Source organism: Eurytemora carolleeae, unplaced genomic scaffold (genome assembly GCF_000591075.1).
Source record: "Eurytemora carolleeae unplaced genomic scaffold, Eaff_2.0 scaffold14, whole genome shotgun sequence".
Lineage (NCBI taxonomy): Eukaryota > Metazoa > Arthropoda > Copepoda > Calanoida > Temoridae > Eurytemora > Eurytemora carolleeae.
In genome coordinates this window covers 636861-652628 of record NW_019396079.1, presented here as the reverse complement: position 1 = coordinate 652628, position 15768 = coordinate 636861, and the positions used below count along the sequence as shown (strand labels likewise).

At 34.0% G+C, this 15768-nt stretch overlaps 1 protein-coding gene across 1 annotated transcript in view; it reads left to right on the top strand.

Moving 5' to 3' along the window:
- The window catches only part of LOC111715555 (uncharacterized), a 36641-nt gene that overhangs the window by 10438 nt on the left and 10435 nt on the right, over window positions 1-15768 (top strand). Inside the window, exons 11-15 of the mRNA XM_023490912.1 lie at window positions 83-217; window positions 917-967; window positions 12699-12746; window positions 13235-13906; window positions 14475-14606. Of these exons, the coding sequence (XP_023346680.1) occupies window positions 83-217; window positions 917-967; window positions 12699-12746; window positions 13235-13906; window positions 14475-14606 (1038 nt within the window). The remainder of the gene's footprint in view (window positions 1-82; window positions 218-916; window positions 968-12698; window positions 12747-13234; window positions 13907-14474; window positions 14607-15768) is intronic.

Here is a 15768-nt window from a genome sequence, read left to right as displayed (position 1 = left end):
ATCTTCTTATTTTTTTTCTGGACAAATTTTACTCTGGACTAGAAACCATTCATTCTTTATTAATTTTTTATATTCGTTTTAGTTCTGTACAATATAGTCCGACTGTACCTTGGAATACTCATGTACAGGGTGTACATAATGAAGAAGAAAAAGCAGATAGTAAAAGAAAGAGTACTGCACATGTACAACGTAGTGCATCAAGCGTGTCTGCATTTAGGTAATTACTTGGCATTAGGAACTTGGCACTAGGCACTTGGAACTTGGCACTATGCATTTGAAACTTGGCACTATGCATTTGAAACTTGGCACTATGCATTTGAAACTTGGCACTATGCATTTGAAACTTGGCACTATGCATTTGAAACTTGGCTCTATGCATTTGAAACTAAGCACTAGGCACTATGCATTTGAAACTAAGTACTAGGCAATTGGAACTAGGCACTATACATTTGAAACTAAGTACTAGACAATTGGAACTAGGCACTATGCATTTGAAACTAAGTACTAGGCAATTGGAACTAGACACTATGCATTTGAAACTAAGTACTAGGCAATTGGAACTAGGCACTATGCATTTGAAACTAAGTACTAGGCATTTGGAACTAGGCACTATGCATTTGAAACTAAGTACTAGGCAATTGGAACTAGGGACTATGCATTTGAAGCTAAGTACTAGGCAATTGGAACTTGAAATTATGCATGCGGAACTAGGCACTAGGTACTTGGAACTTGGCACTAAGCATTTGGAATTAATCACTAGGCACTTGGAATTTGGCACTTGGAACTTGGCACTAGACAAAAAGGCACTTATAAATAGAAGAATATAAATTCCCAACACTTAAAGTTCTACCGAAGTTGCTTTATACAATGCTAATTATACGTTGACAACAATATACGTACAAAATAAACTATTTAGAATGGATACAACTCCAACCAGTGGAAGATTTTCTCTGCTGGGGTCTAAAAGGTACATTATATTAATTGTCAGTGACCCTTCACTTTCAAACCAGTTAAATTCATTCGTATTTTTAAAATTTATGATTATCGCTCTTTTGTATGTAAAATGTATTGTAAAAGAAAAGGTTTGCAATACGCTTTATTTGATGCAATTTTTGTGTGAGTATTTTTAATGATAGATTAGTTAGGAAAATTGAAATGCATTCAAGAAAAAGTTAATTGTTCAGGATAAAAAATAATTATGTTTATGTCTGATACATATTCATCTCTTTATGAAATTTGAATTCTATTGCTAGTGTGTATATACAATATATATCATAAACTGTACTACACTGTTTTAATGGTATATAATCCCTTGTATTTTTCAAATTGAATTCTATTGCTAGTGTATATACAATATACATTATAAACTGTACTACACTGTTTTAATGGTATATAATCCCTTGTATTTTTTAAATTGAAATCTATTGCTAGTGTATATACAATATACATTATAAACTGTACTACACTGTTTTAATGGTATATAATCCCTTGTATTTTCAAATTGAATTCTATTGCTAGTGTATATACAATATACATTATAAACTGTACACTGTTTTAATGGTATATAATCCCTTGTATTATTCAAATTGAATTCTATTGCTAGTGTATATACAATATACATTATAAACTGTACACTGTTTTAATGGTATATAATCCCTTGTATTTTTCAAATTGAATTCTATTGCTAGTGTTTATACAATATACATTATAAACTGTACACTGTTTTAATGGTATAAAATCCCTTGTATTTTTCAAATTGAATTCTATTGCTAGTGTATATACAATATACATTATAAACTGTACTACACTGTTTTAATGGTATATAATCCCTTGTATTTTTCAAATTGAATTCTATTGCTAGTGTATATACAATATACATTATAAACTGTACTACACTGTTTTAATGGTATATAATCCCTTGTATTTTTTAAATTGAAATCTATTGCTAGTGTATATACAATATACATTATAAACTGTACTACACTGTTTTAATGGTATATAATCCCTTGTATTTTTTAAATTGAAATGTTAGATAATAACCAGGATCCTAAACTACTTCCGCTGGAGATCAAATCAAGATGAAAACTAGAAAATATTAAACTACAATTATTTATTATGTAATCTACTCGTCATCTATCTATCGATCCACCTGTATCCTCTACTCGACCTTTCATGTCATTTGTCTATCCTTCTATCCTTCTATCCTTCTATCCTTCTATCCTTCTATTCTTCTATTCTTCTGTTATATTCATCAATGAACTGCAAACATGGCTGAGTCATTCTCAATGCTCATCCTAACCAGCAATTGTACATACACACCAAGGTTGTATAATGAGGTTGGTTACTCTCGATGCTCTCCAATGTACGGAAAATGTCGTCTCCTAATGTAGATAGATAACAACCTAATATGACGTCACTGATGATATAGGCGATAGTGACGTCATATTATGTTGTCATTGGAGAGCATCGAGAGTAACCAACCTTATTATACAACCTTGATACGCAGATTACACACCCATATTAATTTATCACTATATCATCTACTCATTTACTTTTATGCGTTCCCCCTTTTTTCTTATCGGTCTAGTATTGTTCAATGCACTAAAGATGGATCAGAAAAAGAAAAAATATTCGATTAGTGCCACAAATCAAAGAAAACAAGATATTTAACAAGGATAATTTTGTGCAGGACAAATTTTTTAAAAAGCAAAATTTAGTGTTTTAAATCTTATTCTATTAATGATTGAGAAGTCAAATTTTCTAAAAATTGAACTTTGACGTAAATATATAAAAACGTATATAAGTTTTAACAGTAGAAGAACATTCAACATTGTGCTTTTTACACCTTCAGATTCCGTAAACTTCAATTGAGATTATTAACTAGTGATTTTATCAATTATTTCCTTTGCCAATTTGTGAAAATTATCCAAAAAATCCACCATGACAGTCAAACCCCCCCCCCTCTCCTCCCACCCAAGATCAACCTTGGGTCAGACAAAAGTATAATTGCATATAGGTTTGATACAAGCAAATATTTGACAAACTGACACACCCAATATACATTCTTATATCTAACCATCTAACCATCTAATCATCTAACTATCTAACCATCTAACCATCTAACCATCTAACATCTAATCATCTAACTTTTTAACCATCTAACCATCTGACCATCTAACCATCTAACCATATATCTAACCATCTAACCCCCTAACTATCTATTTATACAACCTCTAACTATATATCTAACAAGCTAACCATCTAACTAACTATGATGTAATTCAGTACTCATGAACCGGGTTAAAAGGGGTGCTGAGCGAGCACTTTTTGCGCTCAATTTGATCTAAGAAATGCGCAACGATGTTCGTATGTTTATTTCGTCTGTTTGACAGAGACTTCTTGTTTAATTGCTTGTTTTATATCGGATTTGTTTATTTTGATGAAAAATAAGAGTTTATACCACCTAAAACCAAACAGTGTGCACACTGCACATTCAAAAGTATTTGAGAAAAAGTAAGATAAACATTTATATAAATCATCTGAAGAATATATATATACTAAAATGAATATTCTAGGAGGGTAAAGAAACAATAAATAAAAGGACTATGCGTATATTGAGGTCTCTAGGTCACACGAGTGTACGCCTAAATTGCGAACAAAGCGAAGCAGGGGCAGATACAGGGGGGGGGGGAAGGCGTAGCTTCTCAATAACACTTAAGGACTAGTGCAAAAAAATATCTATCTTTAAAAAATTTTCCCTGCGGCGCGTCTTTTGGTTCCTAAATCTTGATTATTTTGTTCCGAAATAAATCATGCACCCTCCTCACTTAAATCCTGTATCCGCCCCTGAAGCGAAGGAATATGTACAATATATATGTATGTATATAAACATAACATTGTGTGTCTCGCTAAATATGAAAAGTCGTTATTAATTGAAATTGACAGTTCGTCTGATTGAGATTAGATTAGCCTTGTTATTTCACATAACAATAATTGCGAAGTTTGACTTCACTTGATTTAATACAGAGTAAAATATTATTTTAAATAAACAGAAACAAACAACCCCCTCTTGGTATATATAACATATTTTATTAAAATATGTTAAATGCTGTCTATAAGGATATTAGAATACAGAGATATAATGCAGGGATATTGGGATACAGGGATAAAATACAGGGATATGGAGATGCAAGGATATTATACAAGGGTATTGGGATTTAGGGATATCGGAGTTTAAGGATATTGGGATACAGGGATATTGGGATACAGGGATATTGGAATACAGGGATATTGGGATTCAGGGATATTGGGATACAGGAATATTGGGATACAGTGATAATGGATATACTTAAAGGAATGCGCGGATATTATAAAAAAAAGTCATAAAAATACAGAAATATTATCAGTATAATAAGGTTAGCATATCAATCCTTGTGCAATGTGCAGTGCAAATTCCCCTCCTTTTCTCAAAGGAAATTATCCCTTGTATTTTTTAAATTGAATTCTATTGCTAGTGTATATACAATATACATTATAAACTGTACTACACTGTTTTAATGGTATATAATCCCTTGTATTTTTACTTCCCCTCCATATTTCATGATCTAGATTCAAAAGAAAAATAACCTTCAACATTCATGGCAGAGGGACGCACACACACGCACACACTCACACACTCACACACACTCACTTTTAAAATTATACACAACACATTTTGCATAAAAAGAGATCAAATAAACGTACGACCAAAAAGGTGAAAACTTTAAAGGTTGTCATTTATCTGTTAGTATCAGAAAATGTTACTAAATTATTTGTTTTTACTTTTATTAGACTCAACAACGGTTCTTATTTTCAAACGTAGACGCATTCTTGATGTAGTGCATACTGCAGTGATTTCCTGTACTCTGACCGAAGAAAAAGTGGGGTTTAGTTGAGATTAGTTGAGTCTTTTCCGCAAACTGTGATTTCTAATCCCTATATCTTTGCAACCCAATGTCGTAGAATTTAGATATTTGAAACTATGAATTATGTTATGTTTTAAAAATCTAAAGTTTACATTATCAGGTTGCAAAGATATAGGGAGTTGCAAATTTCAATTTGTGGCAAAGACTTAATTCCTTTAGAGAATTTTGATGACAATTATTGAATAAGAAAACTAAATCTAAAACTTTTTTGTTGTTTTATCTTCAACATGATATCGAAACATATAAAATACCTTTAAATGGGGGTAACATGGGCAAAAACTAAACTATGGTGCGTTAAAAAATTACAATTGTCATCGTTTAAGATGCAACTTTTGTCTCATACAGGGATAGCCAGAAAACTGTAGAATAGGAAGACGACATTGAAGCAATATTAAAGTTTATTTGATGTTGTTACAAAGCAAATAACCTACATTGCATGCAATTGCTGTGCCTAATGTTCATATGACTATTTAAAGACGTAACTTGAGTTTAACGTCGACTTCCTAGTCCAGAGTTTTCTGGTTGTCACTGTACGTAAAGCCAACTACTCTCATATTTCTTCTACATGCATGACGCTAACATGAACATGAAAACTTTACCCCTTTAGGAGTCAGCTTAAGAATGGCTTAATTTATAATCCAGGCGTAGCTAAACATATGTCAGCAAAAAAATGATTAATTTTTGAATATTCAATCAAAATTGTTTGATTCTGAGTTTAGCTTTATTATTCTTATGTAAAGAAGGTTAAGAGAACTGTTGCTTGAAAGACCCCCCCCCCCCCTATAAAAAATAAGTAAAAAGCTAAATATTTTTTTCTTGTCACCATCCAAGTATAGCCTGAACAATTCTAATTTCAATTTCACTTTAACTATGATTTGAATCTCAAAGCAATAAAGTAAGTCTATTTGATAGTAATTCAAAACTTTAAAACTTGTATATTCATCTCAATTCTCTTAAGAATAGTATTGTTCGCTTTGGATCGGTTTTCAAAAAACGATCGCTAGAATACGTTTGTTTTACATTGTTTTCTGTCAGGATCCAAAATTTAAATGTAAGAAAAATTTAAAACATTTTCTCTTGTTACACTATGTCAAATTTTGACCTTGAAAGTAAATATCGGCACATCAATACTTAAGAAAGAGTAGCGTGATTAAAAACAGATTTTGACTCAGAATGTAAATAAATTTATTTCAAATGTCTCTTTGATTTCAATACAGACTTAAAATCTACATGATTACATCTATAACTCAATACACCCTCTTCCCTATCCTCCCACCATTATTGGCTCATGTAGCATTAAACAATTTTTAAACATAAACATTAAACAAGGAGTTAAGCAAAAAATGTTAAATAGTTGATTTTGCACAAGCACGCCAAATATTTATTATCACAGGCGCCTCACCACCTCGTAGACCAAGGTCTAGAATTCATTTATAAACAATCGGTAGTTCTAGTTAATTGATTGATTGATTTATACATGGTGTTGTTAAAATATGGACTTTACAGAGTGGAGTGCATATCCAAGAGTTTAATGAGGCATCCTTTCCATCCTGTTCCTGTTCATTTTCTCCACCCCCCTCCCTTTCCATTCTGTTCCTGTTCATTTTCTCCACCCCCCTCCCTTTCCATTCTGTTCCTGTTCATTTTCTCCCCCCCCCCTCCCTTTCCATCCTGTTCCTGTTCATTTTCTCCACCCCCCTCCCTTTCCATTCTGTTCCTGTTCATTTTCTCCCCCCCCCTCCCTTTCCATCCTGTTCCTGTTCATTTCCTCTTTTTTTGCATGCCTAATCTCTTTCAATTACTTACTCTATCTCCCTCCTACTTCCCTCCCATTATTTCTCAACGTCCTGAATTCATTTACTCCTCCATCATTTCATTTATGCTTGCGTCGTTTTTTTTGCGTGATTTTTGCTAGTGTCGCAGAGAACAGCCTACCCCCAAGTTTATCCTTTCCCTTATGCAAAAATATTTTTCAAAAATCAAAACCCTATTCAATCGCTAAATCGCTTAAATTGTTTAGAATGATTTTCCCGGGTTAAATGTTGGTGCGATGAACCCTGCATTCACTTCCGTCTGTTCTACGTTTACAAACCTCAAAATTGGCAAGATTCTTGTATACGCCCTTTAATATGGGAAAGCTTCGTATAAAAAATACCATCTAATCTTCTTTAATTTTGTCATTTCTTCCATATTATCCTTGATCCCTCATAGCTTTTAACCCTTCCTTGAAATTTCCCAATTCCCATACCTTAATCCCTCCCTCTACTGTGAAACCCCATTCTTTATAGCCCGGTCTCTAAGGAAACCACACTCACTCCCCACTCCCTGCCACTTCTGAAATCCCATTTCCACTCCCCCGTCCCCTACTGACACCATATTCGGGGCCCCGCCCCTACCGACACCCTACACACCACCATTTTTTATCTATTGTTTTGTTACCTATCGGCCCCTTTTCGCATACAATCTATTCTTTAGTCTAGTTTATACAACAAATTTAATGTTAATCAGACATTAAGAAATCGTTTATAAATGCGTTGTTTTTAAACATGAACAAATTTAAATCATGAATTTTTAAAACAAAAAACATTCAAATATTTTCAAATAAGTATCGCCAAAATATGGACTTTATGTGCCGTCGACTTTCTTTGCTTGTCTGTCTATCAGTTTTTATCCAATAAACGTCAAAACGGCTGAACCGATCGGGCCCAAATTTTGGGTAGGACTTCACATGACCCCAGGGAAGGTTTATGGATGCTCAGAATTACAAAAGGTTGTCTCCCAAAGTTTTTGATTTTCGTAAAATTTTGAAAATCCACGAAAACAAAATTGTAAATCCACAAAATTTACTATTATTGTTGCAACGAAGAGAAAAGGCTAATGGATGGTAAAACTGACGGACTGGAATTAGCAGGGCTTGATGGAATCAGTTTCATTTTAATTCAATTGTATTTTTACTTGATAAACCATCTTTAAGCTTATAGAGCTTTTACTCTGTCTGTTTTTTGTTTAAAAAAGAAAACCCTTTTGGTAAAAAAAGTATAAAATAGAAAATATAAAAATTTATGTTTATTGGGATCGAAAGAGACAGATTGTTGGGACCAGGACCAACACGTTAAATCACTGTGGTACATACATCATACAAAACACTCAAGTTTATATGTTGGGACCAGGACCAACCCGTTAAATCACTGTGGTACGCACATCATACAAAACACTTAAGTTTATATGTAAGATCATCGTATTTTAGACTAAAAGTACGACATAAAATGAAATTAACCAAAAATTTGCAGTTTTACATGATCAGTTTATCTATCTATCTATCCTGTATTATCCAGTCTATCTTCCTATCTTGAGTATGTGCCTGCCTGAGTATCTGGGTGGTATGCAGGACTGAACTAAGGAGTAAGGATCCAGAATCCTTCAGTTCCATCTTGACTTTCAAGGAGTAAACTCGTGATATAGTTCAAAGCACCGTACAGTGATCTTGTACCGTTCTGCAAGTTTAACTAATGTACTTTTTGTGAATATACAAGGTATGAAAAAGTCCGTCAGTAGTTGTATTACAAAATGGGAAAAAAATTCGAACTGAAATTTCTTGAACAGAACTCGATTATGTCTTTAAAATAAACTATATTAAACATTAAACAGACATGACAAATTCTGTGATAACAATTCAAATAAATTGCACCAGCAGTAAAGCAAATTATGTTTACAAAAGTTTAACAAGAAAATTGCATAAATATTAGTCCCTGCTTGCATATTAGATGCAAGTTTATATAAATATTAGCCCCTGCTTACATATTAGATGCAAGTTTATATAAATATTAATGTAACACCATATTTATAAACCTAACAAGAACAATTCCTTTTTTAACAAGTCCTTTCATATTGATACAAAAATATACCAGTCATTTAGGTAAATAATACATTATCCGTTCATTTCCAGGGATCTATTCGTTCTTTTAAGAAATCTACATATTTCCTTTCATGGATTTACCCGTTCCTTTCAATAGATTTATCCTTTCCTTTCCATGGACCTATCCTTCCCCTGGATGTTTCCGTTATTTTCCATGGACCTATCCGCTCCTTTCCATGGACCTATCCGCTCCTTTTCATGGACCTATCCTCTCCTTTCCATGGACCTATCCGCTCCTTTCCATGAACCTATCCGCTCCTTTCCATGGACCCATCCGCTCCTTTTCATGGATCTATCCGTTCCTTTTCAGGGACCTATCCGCTCCTTTCCATGTACTTATCCGTTCCATTCCATGGACCTATCCGCTCCTTTCCATGGACCTATCCGCTCCTTTTCATGGACCTATCCTCTCCTTCCCATGGACATAGTCGCTCCTTTCCATGGACCTATCCGCTCCTTTCCATGGACCTATCCGTTCCTAGGGACCTATCCGCTCCTTTCCATGTACTTATCCGTTCCATTCCATGGAACTATCCGCTCCTTTCCATGGACCTATTCGTTCCTTTCCATGGACCTATTCGTTCCTTTCCATTGATTTAAAATTTCCTTTCCATTGATTTATCATTTCCTTTCTATGGATTTATCCTTTCCTTTCCCTGGATCTATCTGTTAACTATTATCCTACCCATGACTTCTATATGAAACTATCCTCAAACCCCATGAAGAAATCTATTTATCCCTCACCCTTATAATCTATCCATTAATCTATGTATAAATGTATCTACCCTCTGTATCTATGTATCTATCTATCTATGGTTAATGATTGTATAATTACAGTATATAGACTAGTATACAGGATAGAGATGTTTGTTCTTCTCCAGCGTATGTTGTAATATGTGACCTCACAGTTTTCCTGCTCATTCGTCTTTATTCATATTCAGCGCTGCTCATTCTTGGATATTCATACATAGTCCTGTTCATTCCTCTATATTCATACACAGTCCTGTTCATTCGTCTTTATTCATACACAGCCCTGTTCATTCGTCTTTATTCATACACAGTCTTGTTCATTCGTCTTTATTCATACACAGTCCTGTTCATTCGTCTTTATTCATACACAGTCCTGTTCATTCGTCTTTATTCATATTCAGCGCTGCTCATTATTCGATATTCATACATAGTCCTGTTCATTCGTCTTCATTCATACACAGTCCTATTCATTTGTCTTTATTCATATTCAGCGCTGCTCATTATTCGATATTCATACATAGTCCTGTTCATTCGTCTTTATTAATATTCAGCGCTGCTCATTATTCGATATTCATACATAGTCCTGTTCATTCGTCTTTATTAATATTCAGCGCTGCTCATTATTCGATATTCATACATAGTCCTGTTCATTCGTCTTTATTAATATTCAGCGCTGCTCATTATTCGATATTCATACATAGTCCTGTTCATTCGTCTTTATTCATTCATAGTCCTGTTCATCCGTCTGAATTCATATTCAGCACTGCTCATTATTCGATATTCATGCATAGTCCTGTTTAGTCGTCTTTATTCATTCATAGTCCTGTTCATCCGTCTGAATTCATATTCAGCGCTGCTCATTATTCAATATTCATACATAGTCCTGCTCAGTCGTATTTATTCATTCATAGTCCTGTTAATCCGTCTAAATTCATATTCAGCGCTGCTCATTATTCGAGTCGTCTTTATTCATTCATAGTCCTGTTCATCCGTCTGAATTCATATTCAGCGCTGCTCATTATTCAATATTCATACATAGTCCTGCTCAGTCGTATTTATTCATTCATAGTCCTGTTAATCCGTCTAAATTCATATTCAGCGCTGCTCATTATTCGATATTCTACATAGTCCTGTTCAGTCGTCTTTATTCATTCATAGTCCTATTCATCCGTCTGAATTCATATTCAGCGCTGCTCATTATTCTATATTCATACATAGTCCTGTTCAGTCGTCTTTATATTCATACACAGTCCTGTTCATTCGTCTTTATTCATATTCAGTCGTGTTAATTCGTCTTTATTCATACACAGTCCTGTTCATTCGTCTTTATTTATACACAGTCCTGTTCAGTCGTCTATATTCATATTCTGATTTTTCATATTCAGTCCTGTCCATTCGTCTTTATTCATACGCAGTCCCGTTCATTCGTCTTTATTCATATTCAGTCCTGTTCATTCGTCTTTATTCATACACAGTCCCGTTCATTCGTCTTTATTCATATTCAGTCCTGTTCATTCGTCTTTATTCATATTCAGTCCTGTTCAATCGTATTTATTCATACTCAGTCCTGTTTTTCGTCTTTATTTATATACAGTCCTGTTCGTTCGTCTTTATTCAAACAGAGTCCTGTTCATTAGTCTTTATTCATACACAGTCCTGTTCATTCGTATTTATTCATACACAGTCCTGTTCATGCGTATTTATTCATATTAAGTCCTGTTTTTCGTCTTTATTCATACTCAGTCCTGTTCATTCGTCTTTAATCATACACAGTCCTGTTCATTCGTCTTTATTCATATTCAGTCCTGTTCATTCGTATTTATTTAAACACAGTCCTGCTTATTCGTCATTATTCATATTCAGTCCTGTTAATTCGTCTTTATTGATATTTATTACTTTTTAGTCCTACTGATTAACACTTTGTTCTCGACACTTTGTTATTTTCTGTTTTTTTCCATACCCTTTGCCCCATCCCCCTGTACTTTTTAAAGGCCCGCCGACCTAACCTCCCCCCGCCATACTTCTTCTGTCAATGACAAACTTAAAAGCGTGACCTAAATATGTTTAATTGAAGTATTGCAATGTATAATCTAGAAGTGGATCCGCAAAAAAATCATATTTTCTATTTTAAATTAATCATATTTTCTATTTTAAATTAATCGACTTTCTCGCGAAATCATTTTTTCCAGACTCAAAGTCTCAAAAGCTTTCACAACATTAGTAAAAAATAAGTTTAAAATTGTAAACAGACAAAGAAAAATGAATTAATTTCTATCAAATATGAGGGTTTTAGATTAAATGTTTTTTAATGCATGCGTTTTAAGATCCCCCTGTACTAGATTCAGTGTAAGGTTAGAAAGAATTACATTATTATTACTATTATGCAAGATGAGTTTAGAAACCGGGAAACCATGTTTATCTGTGACAGGATTATATTTAGACGTCAGTGTAGTTCTTCACAGACAAAATATAAATAGATGGAGTAGACAGACTGGCATTATGGAATACTTGATAGGACGAATGGACAGACAGAAGAGACGGACAGCCAGAAATATAAGAAACACAGGACGGACAGACAGGCAGACGGGACGAGAAAACAAACAGATAATGCATTTAGCAGACAAACTGACAAATAGATGGGAAATGCAGAACAGACGGTTGGAGTAGGAGACAGAAGGGACAACCATACAGACAGATAGAGTTTGAACAGACAGTCAGACGCCCACTCTTTTCCATGTTAACTCTCTATTATGCAAACACTGACACGAAAGTATTATGTAAGAATATAATTCTGAAAAATGTGTTCCAAAATAATTCCAAAAACGTGTCTCAAAAAAGTCCAAAAATTAACCTCAAAATCATTCTGAAAATGCAAACACTTTACACGAAAGTATTTTAAAAGAATAAGATTCTGAAAATATGTCCCAAAATAGTTTCGAAAACTTGTTTCAAAAAAAGTGTCTCAAAAAAGTCACAAGGAAGTCCAAAAATAAATATCAAAATTATTTCGAAAATGTGTTTCAAATAGTTTTGAACATGAGTCCCAAAATATCACTGATATTGTCTAGGATGAATGCGTCGCGGTTCAACCATCTCCCCTCCTCCTCAGCATTCAGGTGATGCTCACACACTACCAACTCAATATTTAAATCGAATGGTTCTAAAATTCTGTAAATATTGTAAGTTTAAAAACTGTTGAAAATATGCCTCAAAGGGACTATTCACGTAATTTCAATAAATTCATAGTGTTAAGTCTGGTTCACAATGCATGTCTGATCAAAAATAAATGAGGTATCCATGTTTTCTCTTTGAAAATTGGCTATTTTTAATTTTAGTTTCTCTAAATAAAAATCTTGTCATTCCAGAAAAACACAATATATTCCACAGAGTATCGATCAGATAAAAAAGTAACGTTAAAGTCCGGTATGGTTCCTCTTGAAATAAAGGGTCACTTGAAATTACCATGACATGTCCCTTCAAAAGTTTTATTCAAATTTGTGTATTCCTGACATCATTTTAAAGTTCATTAGTTTACAACGGATTTAAAATTCCAAGAGATGTCTAAGATGTTAAAATTTATGAATTGATAAATTTGCATTTTAAGACCTGTTGAGCGGAATAAGAATTCTATCCTTCTCTCAAGTGCAGATTTTTCATCCCTCCCGTACATAATTGAGCCGGAGAAATCAAAATACTGGAATTCTTCAACAGAACTAAACTCTGTCCAATCAGAGCACATCTCCTCATACTCTGTCCAATCAGAATCAAGATTATTTTGTCCCAGCCAACCAAAATCAATTACTTCAATCTTAATCCAATCAGAGAGCAATGTCTACAGTGACCAGCAGGCTAAGGAGTCTTCAAGAATGGTCCAATCAGAACGCTCGTCCAAAGATTGGCCGAACCAATCAGACGCCTCATCTAAAATTTGGGGAAGTCCAAACGTAAAGTCCAAAGAGAATACCAGTCTTGTTATTTTGGACTCAATTGGTGATCATACTTATTCCCCGCCAAAACCGTTTGCTAACAAACCCCAGACTTTCAAGAGCCCTATCTTCACCAAAGTAAACTACTGCAGTACAGAAAGTCCATATTCTAGTTCAAACAGTGACTATTCCTCGCTTTCCGGTCAGGTCTTAGATTCCTGTCCATACACCACCGACTATATGTCCCTCCCAGTACAAGAAAGTACTAAACGTGTAGACGAATCAGTACATGAGCTTGTACAACATCGCGGGGATACATCGTCCTCTAGCAGTTCTAATAAATCTAACAGGTATATAATATCAGCTTGAGAAAATTAAATAGATTTTTACTTAAATGGAGTGACCGGCTATGTAAGGTAGTTGAACTGAGTATGCAGTGTTGTGGAAAACTTCTTTCGGATTAATATGACTCAAATGAATCTGAAAGAAGTTTTCCACAACACTGCATACTCAGTTCAACTACCTTTCATAGCCGGTCACTCCCTTTAAAATAATTCTACCCCGTCTCAGAGTTACAAACAAGTTTTTACATTTCTAGATGCACTCGGGAGATACATGTTAATAACGTGTTCAGAACATTTTTAATTCAAGTAACATAAAGGATTAATTTAAATACAGTGATAACCAGAAAACTCTAAAATTGGAAGAGACTTTTAGAATCAAGTTATGACTTTAAAACCACACCAATTATGCTGTGCAACACCCATTTTTCTATATTAGTGATGTAATAAGTGGCTAGTAAAACAATTTGCTTCGTAACAACATAAAATACCCTTAAATATTGCTAAAATATTGTCTTCCCATTTCATTGTTTTCTGGCTATCACTGTAGTTGATTATAAAAGCTTACTTACTCCAGGTCCTCTTTAGCCTCAATTCATCAGTACTCTACCCTACCCTCGTTTAAAACTAGTCAACGACGACCAATAAACCAGAAGACGGTTGAGTTGGCTAACTACGCTAAACAGTACGAAGGATTCCAACAAAACAGGAACAGTCCCTTTTTATTAATCTTAAATGTTAAATCAAGAACAACTAGGGAGGGGGTGCAGAGCCGCCGTGAGCCCAGCAAAATGACCTCCGGAGCTTCCAGATTCGCAGAATGACCCCCTAGCCAATTAAAACCAGCATCGTGCCTCACGTCTCCGAGCCTCCGCGACTCTTACTCCATGTCCAGCATTCTCATCTCAAATAACACATATTTGGCTTTTACATCCAACAAAAGCTTTTTTTCGAAAAATCTCAACATGATCAAATAGTTTTTAAAAATACATAAACAAATTGTCTTAAAACTCAACTTTAATTGAAATTTAAACTTCTTTTTTGTTTTTCTATATTTCACAAATTATTAAACCTGTGTATAACTATTGCAGCTTTATATATAGATAGACAAATTTTATATCATTTCAAAGGTGTATCATGTACGTATCTAACTATATAAGCACCAACTCACAAAAAACATATTAGTTTTTATGAATTACTTAAATATAATAAAATACAATAAACGCACAAATTTAAGATAAGAATGCTAAACGTGGAGTAAAAGTAAGCGTTGTGGAGGCTCGGAGACGTAGCGTGAGGCAAGGGGATGATTTAGATTGGCTAGGAGGTTATCCTGCGACGGCTCGATGCACCCCCTCCCTCGAACATCTCTAAGATACAAAGGTCAAATATGATTAAAAATATAACCTACGGATGTAATTTTTGTTTTCAAAGTTTTAAGATATAAAAACATTTCTTTTCTTTACTTTAGTCCGTGTTTGGTTTCTTTAGTAGTTTCTTATCAGCGAAATAATCTTAAATATTGTATATCTATAACACTAATTAACCCATTTAGGTATAATTAAACATATAATAGGATAATTGATCTCTATAGAACCCCTTGTTGTTTGGCCCTTGCCAAGGGTGTATCATAATGTTAGTCTTGCATCTCTTACAATTTATTCTGTAAAAATAGTTTTTTTCTTCGATTAAATGGAAATATACGTTCACAGGGCGTGAAACTAAAAGTTTTGGATCTAAATATTGCAAGAAGTTTGAATGAATATATGAAGTATTATTACAGAGACACCCTGCCTTGATAAACTAGGATACTCCCTAGACAACAATTCTTCAAGGAATATACTTTGGGCTTAACCTTGTCTTGCGTAATT